The 14,808-nt window shown below is 43.3% G+C and overlaps 1 protein-coding gene across 4 annotated transcripts in view; it reads left to right on the forward strand.

The window, feature by feature from the left end:
- LOC137805239 (tetratricopeptide repeat protein 28-like) overlaps positions 1-14,808 on the forward strand; it is a 159,301-nt gene that overhangs the window by 101,031 nt on the left and 43,462 nt on the right. For all 4 annotated transcript variants that reach the window (XM_068605050.1, XM_068605048.1, XM_068605049.1 and 1 more), the window contains 2 exons: positions 36-308; positions 1,158-1,288. In XM_068605050.1, coding sequence (XP_068461151.1) covers positions 36-308; positions 1,158-1,288 — 404 coding nt within the window. The remainder of the gene's footprint in view (positions 1-35; positions 309-1,157; positions 1,289-14,808) is intronic.

Raw genomic sequence — 14,808 nt, forward strand, 5'->3', positions numbered from 1 at the left:
CTAATCTCTGTTCTACTCATGTTCTTCCTGTACAGAGTCTCTCGAGCCCACCTATCAGCAGCTGCAAAAGATGAAGCTGGACAAAAGTCCCTTTGTGGTGGTGTCTGTGATTGGCCAGGAGCTGCTGACCGCGAGCCACCACACAGCCTCTGTTGTAGTGCTGGAAGCCGCTTTGAAGATCGGCACATGCAGCCTCAAGCTACGTGGCTCCGTCTTCTCAGCCCTCAGCAGCGCCCACTGGTCCCTGGGCAATACAGAGAAGAGCACTGGCTACATGCAGCAGGACCTGGAGGTGTCCAAGACCTTAGGTAAGAGGCCTGAACTGGTAAGGGAGGAATAATAAAGTAGATTAGGGCATCAAATAACACTTAATTAGCAAGTTGAACATTTTTTATAAATAATAGTTTAGAATTTATCTGAATGTTCAGAACACAATGTCCCAGAGATTAAGGTCTTGAAGATGAAGAAATGATGTACCAATAAATTATAAAAATGGTTGCCAATTAACTTTAGCCAGTGATGCACAACATTTGAATGAATTGCCGTGAAATCTTGTTGGGACATTTCTATTCCCCAGAGGTTGAACCCTACTGTTGTGCAAGAAAATTGCAGGAATGAATCAACTTTTTTGTTGTATACTGAATATACTGCGTGGGTGTTCATATAGGTGGAGGCAGGATGGTTTGAGAGAAAGGCGGTTAAGTAAAGAAAAAAAATTGTGTAATGTAGGGAAAGAAATGAAAACAGAGAGAAGCACAGACTGGCTCCATCCACTCTCCTCACCCCCACACAGTTTGACACATGACTGGGTAGAACAGCTGGAGATAAGGAGCTGAGGTTCTCAGGTGGAGCACAGAGCTTGCGCTTTACTTTGGCCTTGTCTGTGGGGCCTCTCTGTCAGGCAGAAATAATAAGGCTTTCCCCTTTCACCCTCTGGAGCATTGAGATCAACACTACCAGCTGTCAGAAGCCGCTCTACTGTGGAGAACTTAGAATGGCCACTTTCCCTTTTAAGGGTGCAGTGGCATAGATGTGGTTCATCGCATCGCTGTTCAACAGTCGCGTTGGGATGATGTGAAATAAACGCCAGTACCATGTCTGTACTGTAAATATACTTTGTCGGCTCTTCTCATCTCTTTTGTTTCTTTCGTCTTCAGGTGACCAAACAGGGGAATGCCGTGCTCATGGGAATCTGGGCTCTGCATTCTTCTCCAAGGGAAACTATCGAGAAGCACTGACCAACCATCGCAACCAGCTCGTTCTCGCCATGAAGCTAAAGGACAGAGAGGTAATATGTTTGTATGTGTGTGTCGATTTAAAGACAGCAGTCTTTAAATGGTTAGAGCAAACAAACTGCAGAGGACGATGACTTGAGGTTAAAAAGTATACATTTCCCTGAGTCTCTTATCATTTTGTAGGTCTGGGATTGTGCTGTGCCCAGCATTTCTCTGTTCTGGCTTTTTAGAGGGTATCTCAAGGTGGAGGCTGAAGGACACAGAGATGCTGCTGCTCTTCGTCTATTTAAAAACATGGGTGTCAAGTTGGTGCGGAGAACAGATGAAGGTAAACGGGAGGAGAGAGAGTGAGGCAGTTGTAGCAGAGGCCAACAGGATAGCCTTAGCAGCTGGTTCACCTTATTATCAATGCAAACCATTTATGCAGATATTAGGCAGATGTTTATCTGGTCCATGTAGCAGTAAGTCTGGGGCTTTGAAACATACGGCGGTTTTGGAATTTAATTTACACAGATTAGGTTGTTCTGAATATGGGACAGAGAAAGTGGGAGGGAATTGGGAAAATGAAGAAGAGGGAAGAAAAATTAAACAGACTGATCTACTTTTTCTTACTGTCTGATGCCCTCTTTCTCTCCTCACTTTATCTCAGGCTTTTCTCGCTCTCTTTGGCCAACCAGTTTATTGGAGGGAGTGTGGGGGAGGTGCTTGTTCCAACACAATTCCCGTCACAAGGAGAAGAATGGCCTTCGTTTCCCCTTCATACCTTATCCTCCCCAACAGGCCAGCCGGCCTGCTTGTTTGTGTTCCCTGATATCAGGAGACATTTAAACAGTCCAGTCAAATGCAACACAATGCACCAGGATGAAACTTGCAGTTGAAGAATGAGGCCAGAGGTCCCCTTGACATCTCTCCCTCTCACAGTTTGAGGATATGTGCAGAGTAGACATATAATTATGAGTTTACAGACAACACTGCCAAAAACATTCTGCCATGTAATAAGGTTAGAGATGGGTGAGAGACATAGAGGACATATGCAAGGTCCTTGGTGTCTGCTGTGAGAATTTGACTGCTCTGCACACAGTTAGCTGTCGCAGTAATCGGACAGTCAAATGTCTGATTACGTGTTTTTTATTTGTTATTGTATGTGTGCAACTGTGTATATGCCCACTACCATATCCAATATACAGACTATTATGAGTCTGCTCCTAATGGTTTTTAAAGACCAAGCAGTATGGTATCAGTATATCTGTATCAAGCTGCAGTATATCAGTTTCAAGCTGCTGTAATCCGTAGTGGACCACTCTTTCAGCCACTGGAGCTAGACTGCTCACAAGTTTTTTCTTAAAGGAAAACATTACCCAAACTGCACCTCCCTGCTTGTGCACAAATGCCAAATGGGCCACTTATGTGTGCCAGTGTCCTGGGGCCCAGTGGAGGTCATTGAACACCTTTTAATAGTTGCATCAATACTGTAGAAAACATCCTGATTGGCCCTGCATTCCCCCCCCCACTCCTTCTTGTTCCTCTGAAGGCCCCCTAATCAGAGTCATATGTGTGTAACACCACCTGGTCTCCCTCAGAACACACTGGAGCCTGGCGGATAGCTCATTACGGCATGCCTGATGTTTTTGTTTCTGATGTGGACGTTTTATCTGGCCTTTCTGAAGCTGAGGTCACTTCCTAGAGGCTGGGGACAGGATGTTGATTCTGACTGGATTTCCAGTACGCAGCCTAAGGTCTAAGAGTGTGGAGAGGAGAGAGACTCGAAGTGGCATCGATTCCAGTGATAAAGGAATATGTGCCATATGTGAATTGTAACAAGTTTAATGAGATTGCATTGCAGTGACAGAGAATTTCCTAGAGACTTTAATGAAATCATATACATAGTGAAATGTTTGATGTGATGAAAGGTCCTGGTGGATCATGTGTCTTTGATATGGGATGTGGGTTTTGATTATGTTGCCTGGGTGAAAAAAGCTTGGAAGATGACAGACACTTTTAAATGAACTCTTTGAACTTGTTACGCTTTGTGCATGTGTGTGTGTGTGTGTGTGTGTGTGTGTGTGTGTGTGTGTGTGTGTGTGCGCATGTGTGTGCGTGTGTGTGTGTGTGTGTGTGCGGAATCAACCCTACACAGCTTTTGTCATTTTTGGCTGTTGATAGATCCACCATTAGAGGAAAATTAGATTTATTGCAACACTTGTATATGTTATTTTGGCCATCATTCCTATCTGTTCTAGATAATTAGATTGTACTCATTAAGGCATGTGGGGGGATATCACTGAAGAGGAAATACAAATGAATGCTAAAATTAACCATACTGATATTATCAACATTTCTGGTACACTCACTTTCAGTCTCCTTTAAAATTTAAAAGGTTTATAATCCAACTAATTTGTTTGCTTGTTTACAACCTGTCTGATCATTTTACTGGCTGTGTTTCTTGCCAAAGTGGACATTGTTGTGGTGTTGTCGCTACATTTCCAGATCTTAGGAATTACATATATGTGTGCAATGTTATCATGATCTCTAAAAATGTTGTACAAAAGTGTAATAAGCAGTAAATGAACTGCGTTTATGTCATGCTTTTTTAGTCTTAGCAACCACAAACTTTAGCGAGTTCATACATTCGCTCACACATTCTGGTGGTTGAGGCTAACATGAAAGATGCCCCAGCTCAACAGAAGCTATACACATTCACACAAACACCTCTACACCTATGACACAGGAATCAGGACCGATGAGTGTTTCAGTGTTTTGACCAAGGACTTCAACATGTAGACTACAGGTGACAAGAATGAATTAAATACTGGGATTATTATTTAATACATTTTACCTAATCCCTTAAAGACATACTGTTTGTCACTAGGCAACATTTACCTTGTGTATGTCTTCTAATACTTAAACTGATACTACCACCAATACTAGTATCATAACTCAAAGCCCTGGTTTACACTACTCCAAGGGGAACAGTGGCCTGTGTGTGATGACGAAGCAGAAAGAGATTCCAGATAAATGTACTAAATGTATGTATAAATCAAGTACAGTACCTGGGTCCTGTAATATCAGTAAAGGAGGTATGCATAGGATCTCATTTCTTCTTCTAATTACCAGGGAAGAAAACCTTTGTTATGGCTCTATAAAGCACAACGCTGCAAAATAAGGCAATTTTAGTTTTGGCTACTTGCCTGTAGCTGACCGGCAGACTTCGTGACAATATTAAATCTCCCTGAATCTGAATATGTTAAGAAGGAGAGCTGTGAAAATAGAGGGGAAAAAAAACAGAAAATAAGGAACTGCGGCTAGGCTCAAAGAGTGAGCGCTTTGTCATCCGCGACTGGGACTGGAAGCTACGGTCCAAACCTATGAGGTCATAGGCTAGCGTGAAGTGTTTTTCTTTAGCTTGCTGCCTTTTGGAAACATCCTTCGCACAGTTTCAGCTGTCACATATACTGCAGATAGAACATAAACACATAGTCTAGTCTTGTGTCTTTTCCAACTTTTGTTTTTGTCAAAGTTTCCACACCTGGCTTTGTCCAAGGCTGGCTAGTAGTCATCTTTAACAAAGGGCTTCTCTGTCATTGTGAAAGAAAGCTGTTAAACTCGGTATTTCCTCTCTCAACTCCCTTTCCCGTCCCCTCTGTTTGTCTGTGATGTTTTCATCTCAAATAGTAGGTTTAACTTGAACGAGGTAACCCCTAATTTTGGGGTGTGAGTATTTAGGAGAAACTGAGGCGGGATGGCAGTGGCCTGCTCTGTAATTATGTCTCGTGTGATGTTAAAAAGAGGCTCCGCTGCTGACTCCCCCAACCCCAAGTTGAAATGGAAATCACGATTAGAGAAAAAGGAAAAAAAAAAGTGGTAGAGACTCTGTCTCTTATTGACATTATTTTTTTTCAACTCTAGCTCTTTTTTTTCTATACTTTCTCTCCTTCTCACTCCGTCTGCCAAAAGGAATTTACTCAAACTTTGCCCCTCACTCTGAAAGTGACACAGACTATTTTATCATGTGTGTTTATCTTGCAGCCAGTTTGGGGCTGGATGGATTTTGCTGGACACTATCTTGTATAATGAGGCGGATGGCTGAGAGATGAGCCTCTAAATAAGGGGTGAGGAAGAGGGCCAAGTGTGGGTGTTCCTCTTGTCAGGGTCAGGGTGTGTCAGTGTTTGTCAGCACTAGTAGAGGAGGGGATCATTAAGGAGTCATTAGGGTATGGACGTGTGCCTCCACTGCCTTTCTCGGGGCCCATGCTAATAGAGGATGGCAGAGGGGGGAACTTGGAACCCCTGTCTCCTTTCTTTAGCCTCCACGGCTTTGCTGATTATGAGGGAGGATTTAGGGATGATTAGAGGAGCTAATTTAACTAAAATGCTGGGTGGGGGCCCGAAGAGAGCGGTGTCCAGCTAAATAAAAGGCAACACTCCTCTTGTTCACCGAGTACATTTTACTTTACGATTTAGTCTCTGAGTGCACTCAGCTGTTGATATTACTTTTCAAGTAAAAGCACTGTGAGACATGTATAGAAGTCACTGCTTCTTCACCTCCTGGTGTGCTAGACTGAGGCACAGAGCTGGCCGTTGTGCAGCGGCTCTAACAGCATGTCCAGCCCGCTGTGCCTTAATGACACACAGGCGCTCCTCGGCCCAGTGGTTTAGAACTGCTCTACAGCAGCTTGCTTAGCCATGAATCATGAGAGATGGACGACAGGCATCGGCCAATGGGCCATGACCAGGACTGGGAAACAAGGATTTGTGTGTGTTTAAAGGGAGCACCCATCCCAAAGTCCAATGTCCTGTTCCTTTGCAGGTTTTTGTAAAGAAATATTAGCACTTTTTTTAAGAAGCATGTAGGATGTTAACATGTGTGTACAATTGTAAGATTGTTTTCTACCTTAAAGGTTTGCTTCATTAAGGGCAGAGCAATATGGCCAAAATCTTCAATCTGATAAATATCACGTTGTATGTTTTCTGGTTATTCAATAGAAAATACGTCTATATAAAATTACCACATGGTAAAGCCTATTTTTGTATACTTAATATATGCCTAACAAATTAAAGAACTGAGTAGTTTCTCAATTTTAGTAGTTTCTCATTTCACAAGTTAAATTATCGCGAAAAAATTATATCTCTAAATTATATCTCTAAATTACAGAGTAAAATAAACTACTGTATCTATAAACTCGCTATGTTTACATGCATGCAAAAGCATATCCAGATTAAGTAACAGTTTTATTTAATTGTTCTCATTGCTGTTAAAACACATATGCATCAGTTTAAAAACATCTGCAGATGTGCTTCTATGTGTGCATATGAGTAAGAGACAGCGTGTGTTTGTACGTCTAACTGACGCCTGTGGCTATGACTTGTGCTCGTACTGGTTGCAGTGTAATGGTGTGTGTTCTGACTTTCTATTTCCCGCAACATACCATTGACCCAGAACGTGGAGATGTGTGTGTGTGTGTGTGTGCACGCACACCCAAAGCAGAGGTTCATAGACATGCATTTCCTCTGTGTGTGTGTGTGTGTGCGTGTGCGTGCGCATGCGCATGTGTGTGCGTGTAGAATTCTATGCAAATGTGTGCGCGCTGTGCAATTGCTGCATTCGAGGTGACGCAGCCTTGTGTCTCCCCCAGTGGAGCATTTGGAAGGCTGTCAGAGAGATGAATGACTGCCGTAACATCGACTACTGCTCTCTGCTACCTCCTCCCTCTCTCCTTCCTCAGTGCCCCATGCTCCAGTTCTCCTTCCCTCCATCCTTCCACACCACCTCCGCTTCCTTTCTTTACTTCTCTTAAATCTCACCGCGTTATGCACACCTCCCTTTCCCCTTCTCTTTATTTAGTTTCTCTCCTTTCCATGTTTATATGTCTCATCCTCTCCATTTTGCGGAATCTCAGACCGTGTTCCCATAATGTGTGTGAGAGTGGTCTTTCGAAAGAGTAGACACAATACAATGTTAAAGGATTCTTTGCTATTGGGAGCATCGGCTTTTCTTCTTCTAACACAGCTTAATGCTGTTTGGACTCGTATATTTCCTGATCAAAGCGTCAATACACAAGCATCATAAGCCCTGCCGCTAATGCTATTCCAACCCTAATCTAAACACTGCAGTGGCTTGTGTTGATTGAACCGCTCACAGTTTGGAAGTTGAGTAATTTGTCTTTAATATTACACCTTGTCTATCTTCTTCTTCCAAGCTGTTCCAATCAAGGGCAATACAGAGGGACAGAGTAGATAACAAATAAACAGTGACATGGTCACAGGAGACTCCTTCACTTTCTGATTTGCTGCTGTGGTGCACTATATGATTATAGATGACATACACAGTGCTCATCAGAGGGAGGATGGAGTCCAACTGGCTCCTGGGGTTTCTACTGCACCACAGGGCACAGAAAACGCCGTAGAGATTTTAATGATTATGAAAATCGAAAGTCCGATCATTAATCTTGGCAGAGGGGTTTGATGTCACGCGGCGAGAGGGATGAAGACAGAATGTGCCAACTCATCTTCCCTAGGTAATGGCTGACGATAAGGGACGGAGCCCGATTAAATGTGCCAGCCAGCGTAATGCTAGTTCTCATGGTTTGAATTGAAATAAATTGCGTGTCAATGTAGCCAACTGAAACAATCCCACCTCCTCTTCTTCCCGGGCTTTTGAGTTGTCCCATAATAGTTTTGACTTCCAGAGGAGAGGCTGGCTGATGCGTTAGCTCCCAACCTGTGTGATGAATTACTTATCTGATTTCATTAGCCTAATCCCCATTACAGAGTTGATGAGTCTTTTTCATGTCAATTCTGATCCCAGCCACCACAGCTATCTAGCACGTATTCACAGGTGACAAGAAAGGCATCAGAGGCTCGATTCGAGGCAGACCTCCCGGCTAAACCTGGCACTCCCTCACCCTCCTCCTCCAGCCTCAGTCCAGCCCAGCCCTCATTCAGGCTGGCCAGAGAGCCATTTAAAGCTCTGGAACTGCATCCCTTTCTCCAGCCCAATCGATAGTGGAGCTGTCAGCAAGACGAATGGAGGCTTTAGGAAGTCCATTTTAATGAAGGAGAAGGAGCAAGGGAAAGAGAAGTACTTGGAAAAGGGGGATGGAAGGAGAGAGGGTGAGCCATTGAAGGTAGTTATGAATTGAAGGAGAAAAGGAAAAAGCAGCACAGCAAAGGAATGTGCATGTGTTTATTGAACTTGTGTGTAGAATGATGTGTGTACTGTGTAATACTGTCTCTAGTGACAAGGGTACGGGAGGGGTGGACTGGGTTGATTTAGCTACAGTAAGATCTATTTCTAGCTCAGCAGTGTGAAATAGGTCCTTAGTTAAGGGAACTTGTAAAGCACACCCAACACAGAAACCTATATTAGTGGACTGAGGGGATTTCATCTGGCCGGCAGACCAACACCACATCAAGTCCTCTGGCTCATGAATCATGTCAGCAGCTCTGTGGTAAAAGGATCTTGTAACAAGGGAAAGCTACAAATCCATCCAAGGCAACTCTCCACACAACTGCCCTCATCTGACACACTGGCTCGAATCCTAAGATGTGTGTACATTTGCATTTAGAGGCAGAAGATGTCCTCTGGAGCCGACTTTTAACTTGGGATTCTGTTTATCTTGTAGTTTTGTTTGTTTTCAGCCTTTTTAATAGGCATTCTGTGCTGATACCCTTTACCGTACATCAGTATGCAGAAAAGGGCTGCATGCTAATTGATGATTAGGAGCTGAGGTCAGAGGTTAGGCACAGCCAGTGTTGTAGAGCAACAATCTCCTCTGGGCAATGGCCCAGCCCAACCCTGTTTTCTCTCATTCGAGCAATTACTGGCCCTGATTAGTCAGTGTGGCTGTGGAAATGATTGTCGATTTATGCATATGGCCAAATAACTACTCTAGTCAGCCAGAGCTCTACACGTGGAGAGTGCTCAGTGCCTGATAAAACCACTGACATCCAAACAGATAAAAAACAAAACTGGTCCAGGGACCTGAAACAAAACATTGAATAAAGATGAGTGTTGTAAAAGAAGCCACATTTCACACTTTCTGTTTGTTTGTTTTAGGAGAATTGTCTTACCTTAGTAAGTGCACCCCCCGGTCTCACTCCAAACGTGTCCAATACCACTGCTTGGCCAGTGCCCCTCAGCGTCTGATACCGATGCATAGAAGCACCCTTTAATGTCTATATGGGACGCACATAGGCTTTCAGTTAACTCCAATGTATACCTGTACTCATATGTATTAGATGGCCAGAGTAACTGTTGTAGTATAAAGAGCAAGAAAGTCCCCTTAGGCCGGATGGGAGAGGAGGCTGGACGGGTCAAATACACACAGTCCACTCACCCAGAAGACCGCTCTAGTCCCTTGTGAAACCAAGCAAACATTGACTTATTTTACAGTAGTTTTATTGCGTAACCCCAGTTCATTTCACACACCTGTTAGGTATCAAGTGCATTTTTTAATATAACAAACATACTTATTTTATCCCCATCCTTGTAGTTTCCCCAAGCCGAACCAAACACAAGTACTTTTGTTGCTTAAGCATGGGGCTGCGCAATTTATCGAATATTAATCACGATCACAATATGATTAGCTGTGATATTAACATTTAAAATATATGCCCAAAGTAACAAAATGCCTAAATGTTAAATCAAGCACAAGAGCAGATGGGCATTATGGAGATGCACTTAATTCAGGCCTGGTCCTGTTTGGATACAATCATTGTTACATATCTACAAGCCTTACAAGCCTAACACAATATTTTTCTTCCATAAGTACACCTGAAAACTAAGTAAACCTATGTTGGAGGTTTACTTTGAAAAGACACTATGCGTAATGAGCAGAAATTGACACGTCCTTAACTGACACTAGATGGGTACCTAGATTGTGATGGTTTGGACTCGTTAAATACAAATGCTGGTTCAATGTCCATTCGTATTTGACGAGTTAGGAGTGAGAATGTGTTGGATCATACTAGTGTTCATTTTTTCGAAAGAAATGTATGATTTCCTTTCGGTGGCCCTGAGCTAGCAATAAATAATGTCAGACAAATCAACAATGTGTGCATCATTCTTGAGATGATCTGAGAATGTACTGTATGTGCAGTTGGCTTTGTATCCTGATTCCTATCGATACATAAGTAGTTGCATTAAAGACACAATGACAAAGGGTCTACTGTATGATCAGGTTCATGGTTCAGTATATTCTAATCGTCATTCCCTTCCTTCTTTCTCTTTTAAAGAGTAAAATCAAAGACAGGGACCAGATTAGTCCTCACCACTCACCCATCAAATAGAAATGCGCTTGGCTTTAGAGATAAGGCAAACTTCAGATGGTGCGGTAGAGTTTTAACCAGACTCTCTCTTTGTGTGTGTGTGTGTGTGTGTGTGTGTGTGTGTGTGTGTGTGTGTTAGGGGTTTATGTATTACGAGGGAACAAGGGGTCTCCCAGGGAGAGAGGTCAGTGCAGTTACAAGCGTTTGATGTTTGCATTATATATAGCCGAGGCGCACACTGGGATGTAGGAGACAGCATTTTTGCAGAGTGAGGAAATGGTCTTCTGCAAGACTCCCTGACATCATGCCAAAGACAGGGATTACAGTCCTCAGTTTGGCTCGGCTGAGGCCTCCTAACAACTCCAATACACTGAGACGCTCTCTTTCTCTTTTGCACTCTGTCTCTCTCCACTCTCATCTTTAGCTTTTGTCCCGAGCTACAGCAATGTCAGCATTCTTGTCCCTGTAGAACAGTATCCAGACCTTCCCCACTCTCTCTTGGACAGGAGCCTTGTGTCTGTATGAGGAGGTGGAATGTGTCTTTGTGAAAAGCGCTCCGAGAAAGCAATAAAAAGGAGAGAAAATATGAGGCCCCGAGTGAGTGAAATGAAAGTACTCCATCTTAGGAGGGGACGGAGGCCTAAGGGTTCTTCTTATACTTGACCTTGCAGCACACACAGTTCAGTCTCTAAATAACAGTGGAGACAGACCTTCCCTGGCTACATGTCAACCTCAGTCTTAAATTGAGAAAGGAACCAAGTAAAATCAAGGTTGTAAAATATTCAGGAGAGGACCCAGAGGTAAAGACTGCTCTGATATGTTATGTAGCCAGACTTCATTTTTAAAAGTTAGCAGCTATTGCTGGTGCTGTCCGCATATTTAATTGCAGCCATTGGCTTCTGCTTTTGGCAAGGTGTGGCCATCTCAGGTTGGTGCCACGCACATTTACACACATACACTGATGAGATTACTACTGTTTAGGTTTTTGTTTCATAATATTTACAAATACGGTGTAATGTACTGCATTATGAATTCACTTACCCAACTTGAAGTCATGTTTACTTTTATTGATCGAGACCTAAAATGCAATGACAAATAATGTATTTTCATCTCTTCTTCAAAGAGCACTAAGCGTTACTGTCTATTTTTGATTGATGCTTAATTAAGTGTGTGTTTTTCGAGGAATATTAGTTTAAAAAAATACTTCATGTGAAACCCCAACAACCTCTAGTTATAAGATATTGCCCAGGTTTAAAAGAGTATGCACATTACTCACTGCTGCTGTGTGTACATAGTAATAATTTGAAATGTCAGAAGTAAAAAGTGAGTTGTTCTCACGGTACTTCCCACAATTTGTGTAAATTACGCCCTTAACTATAGAAGTGATTCTTAGTTTTATAATCCCCCTGAATAATTGCCTTAATTGGTTAATGTAGTGTTTGGTTTTAGACCTGCTCCTACAGATTGTACACAGATGCTTGTGAGTATTCCATTTTCTGATTGTGGGCAGGAAGAAACCGTTGTGTGCTTGCGTGTAATGAGTTGGGCATCTGTGAATATGTGCATGGGCACGTTTTTGACTTCATCGCTATTCAGTGAGGCTTAACGTGATTAGAGTAGTGTGATCCTCTGAAGAGTTAATGATGAGAGGAGCAGTAGCTCCACAGAGGCCAATCACACACCAGCCTCTGACAGCATGCTGAGGCTTATCTTGCTCTACGTATTGTGTTTGTGTGTGTGTGTGTGTGTGTGTGTGTGTGTGTGTGTGCGTAAGTGTGTGCGCGTAAGTGTGTACGTGTGGGTGTGTCTGTCTGTAAATGCGTAAGTGTGTGTGTGTGTGTACGTGAGTGTGTGTGCACCTCATGGGTTTTAATGCGTGGGAACATGTATATGATGGGAATTCAGCTATGATTTCTTGCTTGAAAGTGTTTGTTATTATCTACCAGGAACGCCATTAGAATATGTATGATGCCTTTGTCTGGATGTTTGACATTTGGGGGTTTATGGACATACAGAGCAGAATTTATAATCATATAGCTTCATTATGCTCGTGTCAGACATGGATCCAGCCCAGGAGGGGCTTCTGGTACCTCCGGGTCTAGTTCATGGCTACACAGCACATTGAGGAAGGCCGATGGCGGTTTTCTCCTCCCCACACTCCAGGGGTCTGACTGACGGGCTTAATGACACTGCTGGGGTTACAGCGCGTCTCAAACTCATTTTCGAATGTGATTGAAGTTCGCAGTGGGTAGCTTTTCATCAGTGTTGAGCAGACAAAAGGGACCTTTTCAGTATTGTCTTTTCATGTGTGTGCAGTTTGTGTGTTTGCACATGGAGACCTGCAATTCTGAAGAGATGCACATGAGAAAAATCGCTTTATGGTTGTTATCCGTGCTGTGTTGGAATCTCACGTTCCCAGAGATGATGAATTTTGTATGAGTACGTCTCCAGTGTGTACTCCGCTTGTTTATTACATACTACGTATACACACTCAGTAGTACCCAACTTGACATGAAGACTAAACATGAACAGAAGTGAAATTCAAAGAGAACATTGTCAAAGCCATACTGGACAGGTATAAGAGTTTTGCAATGTACAGGAAGGGTTATGTAAAGGGTCTAGTCGTGTAAAGTCTTCAGCCTACTTAGCATTGTGTCCATTGGCTGTACTGCTCAGCTCGGCTCTGATTACACTCCACCTTAGTCTCAGCCCGCGCTATTCATGGCTGCAGATGTGGGATGAGTCATGTAATAGTTGTTGGTGTTGGCTCAGCTTTACTTCTAACCCCCTCTTCCTTCTCACCCTTTTCATTTCCGCCTCTTTCTTTGCTCTGTTTTGCTTAGTTCCTCCAAACTCGGCCGCTCGCCTTTGTTATGAAGCAGATAGGCATATGTTATGGCTGTGAAACCTGCATCCTCTCACTTAATGGCATCTCAAGAGTGGCCTGTGATTGCTCTATTGCTCCAGTGTGAAGAGGCAATCTAGCACAGACAGAAATCCACTTTGTTTAAAGCCAAACTGGTGTTTTTCCTATCATTTTTGCTCTTGACTGGTGGAAGTAGAGTTTGATTGGTACTTATATATGTCTGCTTTGAGTCGGCTGACACTCTTCAGCTTTTGCTTAACATAAAAAGTTCCCCCCAACAGGATCACCTTCTTTTAGCTTTGGCTTCTGTGGATAGTTTAGCAGAGCCAAGTAGTCCTCCCACACTAGCAAACTTTCCTTCTTACATTACGTGACCGAAACACGAAATGCTTTCCAGAAAAATTCCAATATTGTTCCTGCAAAGCATTTTGTATACATATTCCCCTGTATGCTCTACCTCTATCTCTCCCTTCTGAAGACCCTCATCCCTCCATGCATCTTGAGCCATTAAGATGTGTTCATCAAAAGGCTTCTGTTAAAGTAGCAGAGACTTTTTTTGTGGGCACAGTGTGGGTTTTAGAAGCAAACAACTGCTCTAAGCAATGTGCATCTTAGGTGGCTCAGCTGAGATGCCAACTTAATTGGTGGCTGAAGGGCTGTAACAAAAGCCATCACCCTTCCACCCTGACTTCCATGCTGCCAGAGGCGAGCGATACAATCAGGACCCCTGCTAGCAACTATTTACCCTCTCTGTCAATCAAGAGTCCTGTGGCGTGTGCTCACAGCTGGAGGCATCACTGGCAGGTGGCTTAGCATCTTCCAAAAAACATACCTTAAAAGCAGCCAGTATATCCTGATCATCCCTTCCCATCTTATCCGCACCGCGTCACACCCCAAATTGGCACGCCCTTTATCCCTCATCTGCTGTCATCTTCATCTTTCTGTTTGCCCGCTTCTCGGTAGTCTGTATTACCTGCAAATTAATAGCATCAGTGGAGATCTGCTGTACCATCCTGGGAAATGTTGGACTTATGGAAACTAATTAGGCAATTCCGATTTTGATCCTTCTGCCTTTAATAACACACACACACACACACACACACACACACACACACACACACATTTCATTAAAATATAGACGCACAGTCCCCCCAGAAGGCAAATATGTCTTACATAGGACATGGAAAGGAATCGCTTTATGGTTGTTATCCGTGCTGTGTTGGAATCTCACGTTGCCAGAGATTATGACTTTTGTATGGTTATGTTTTCCAGCAGTGACGGGCCGTGCTTTTCAGCCATAGGCCTTCAATAAGTGCCGTATCGTCCACATCACGGCCGGACTGTGGGGAAGAAGTGCCTGACCCACAAAGCCACTTCATCCACAAGCGTGCATAGCCGCTGCACGGCAGCTGCAGATCAAACCCGTCGGGTCATTAACAA

Source organism: Clinocottus analis, unplaced genomic scaffold (genome assembly GCF_023055335.1).
Source record: "Clinocottus analis isolate CAN_PGR_092001 unplaced genomic scaffold, fCliAna1.0.p SCAF_7, whole genome shotgun sequence".
In the NCBI taxonomy this organism is placed as follows: domain Eukaryota; kingdom Metazoa; phylum Chordata; class Actinopteri; order Perciformes; family Cottidae; genus Clinocottus; species Clinocottus analis.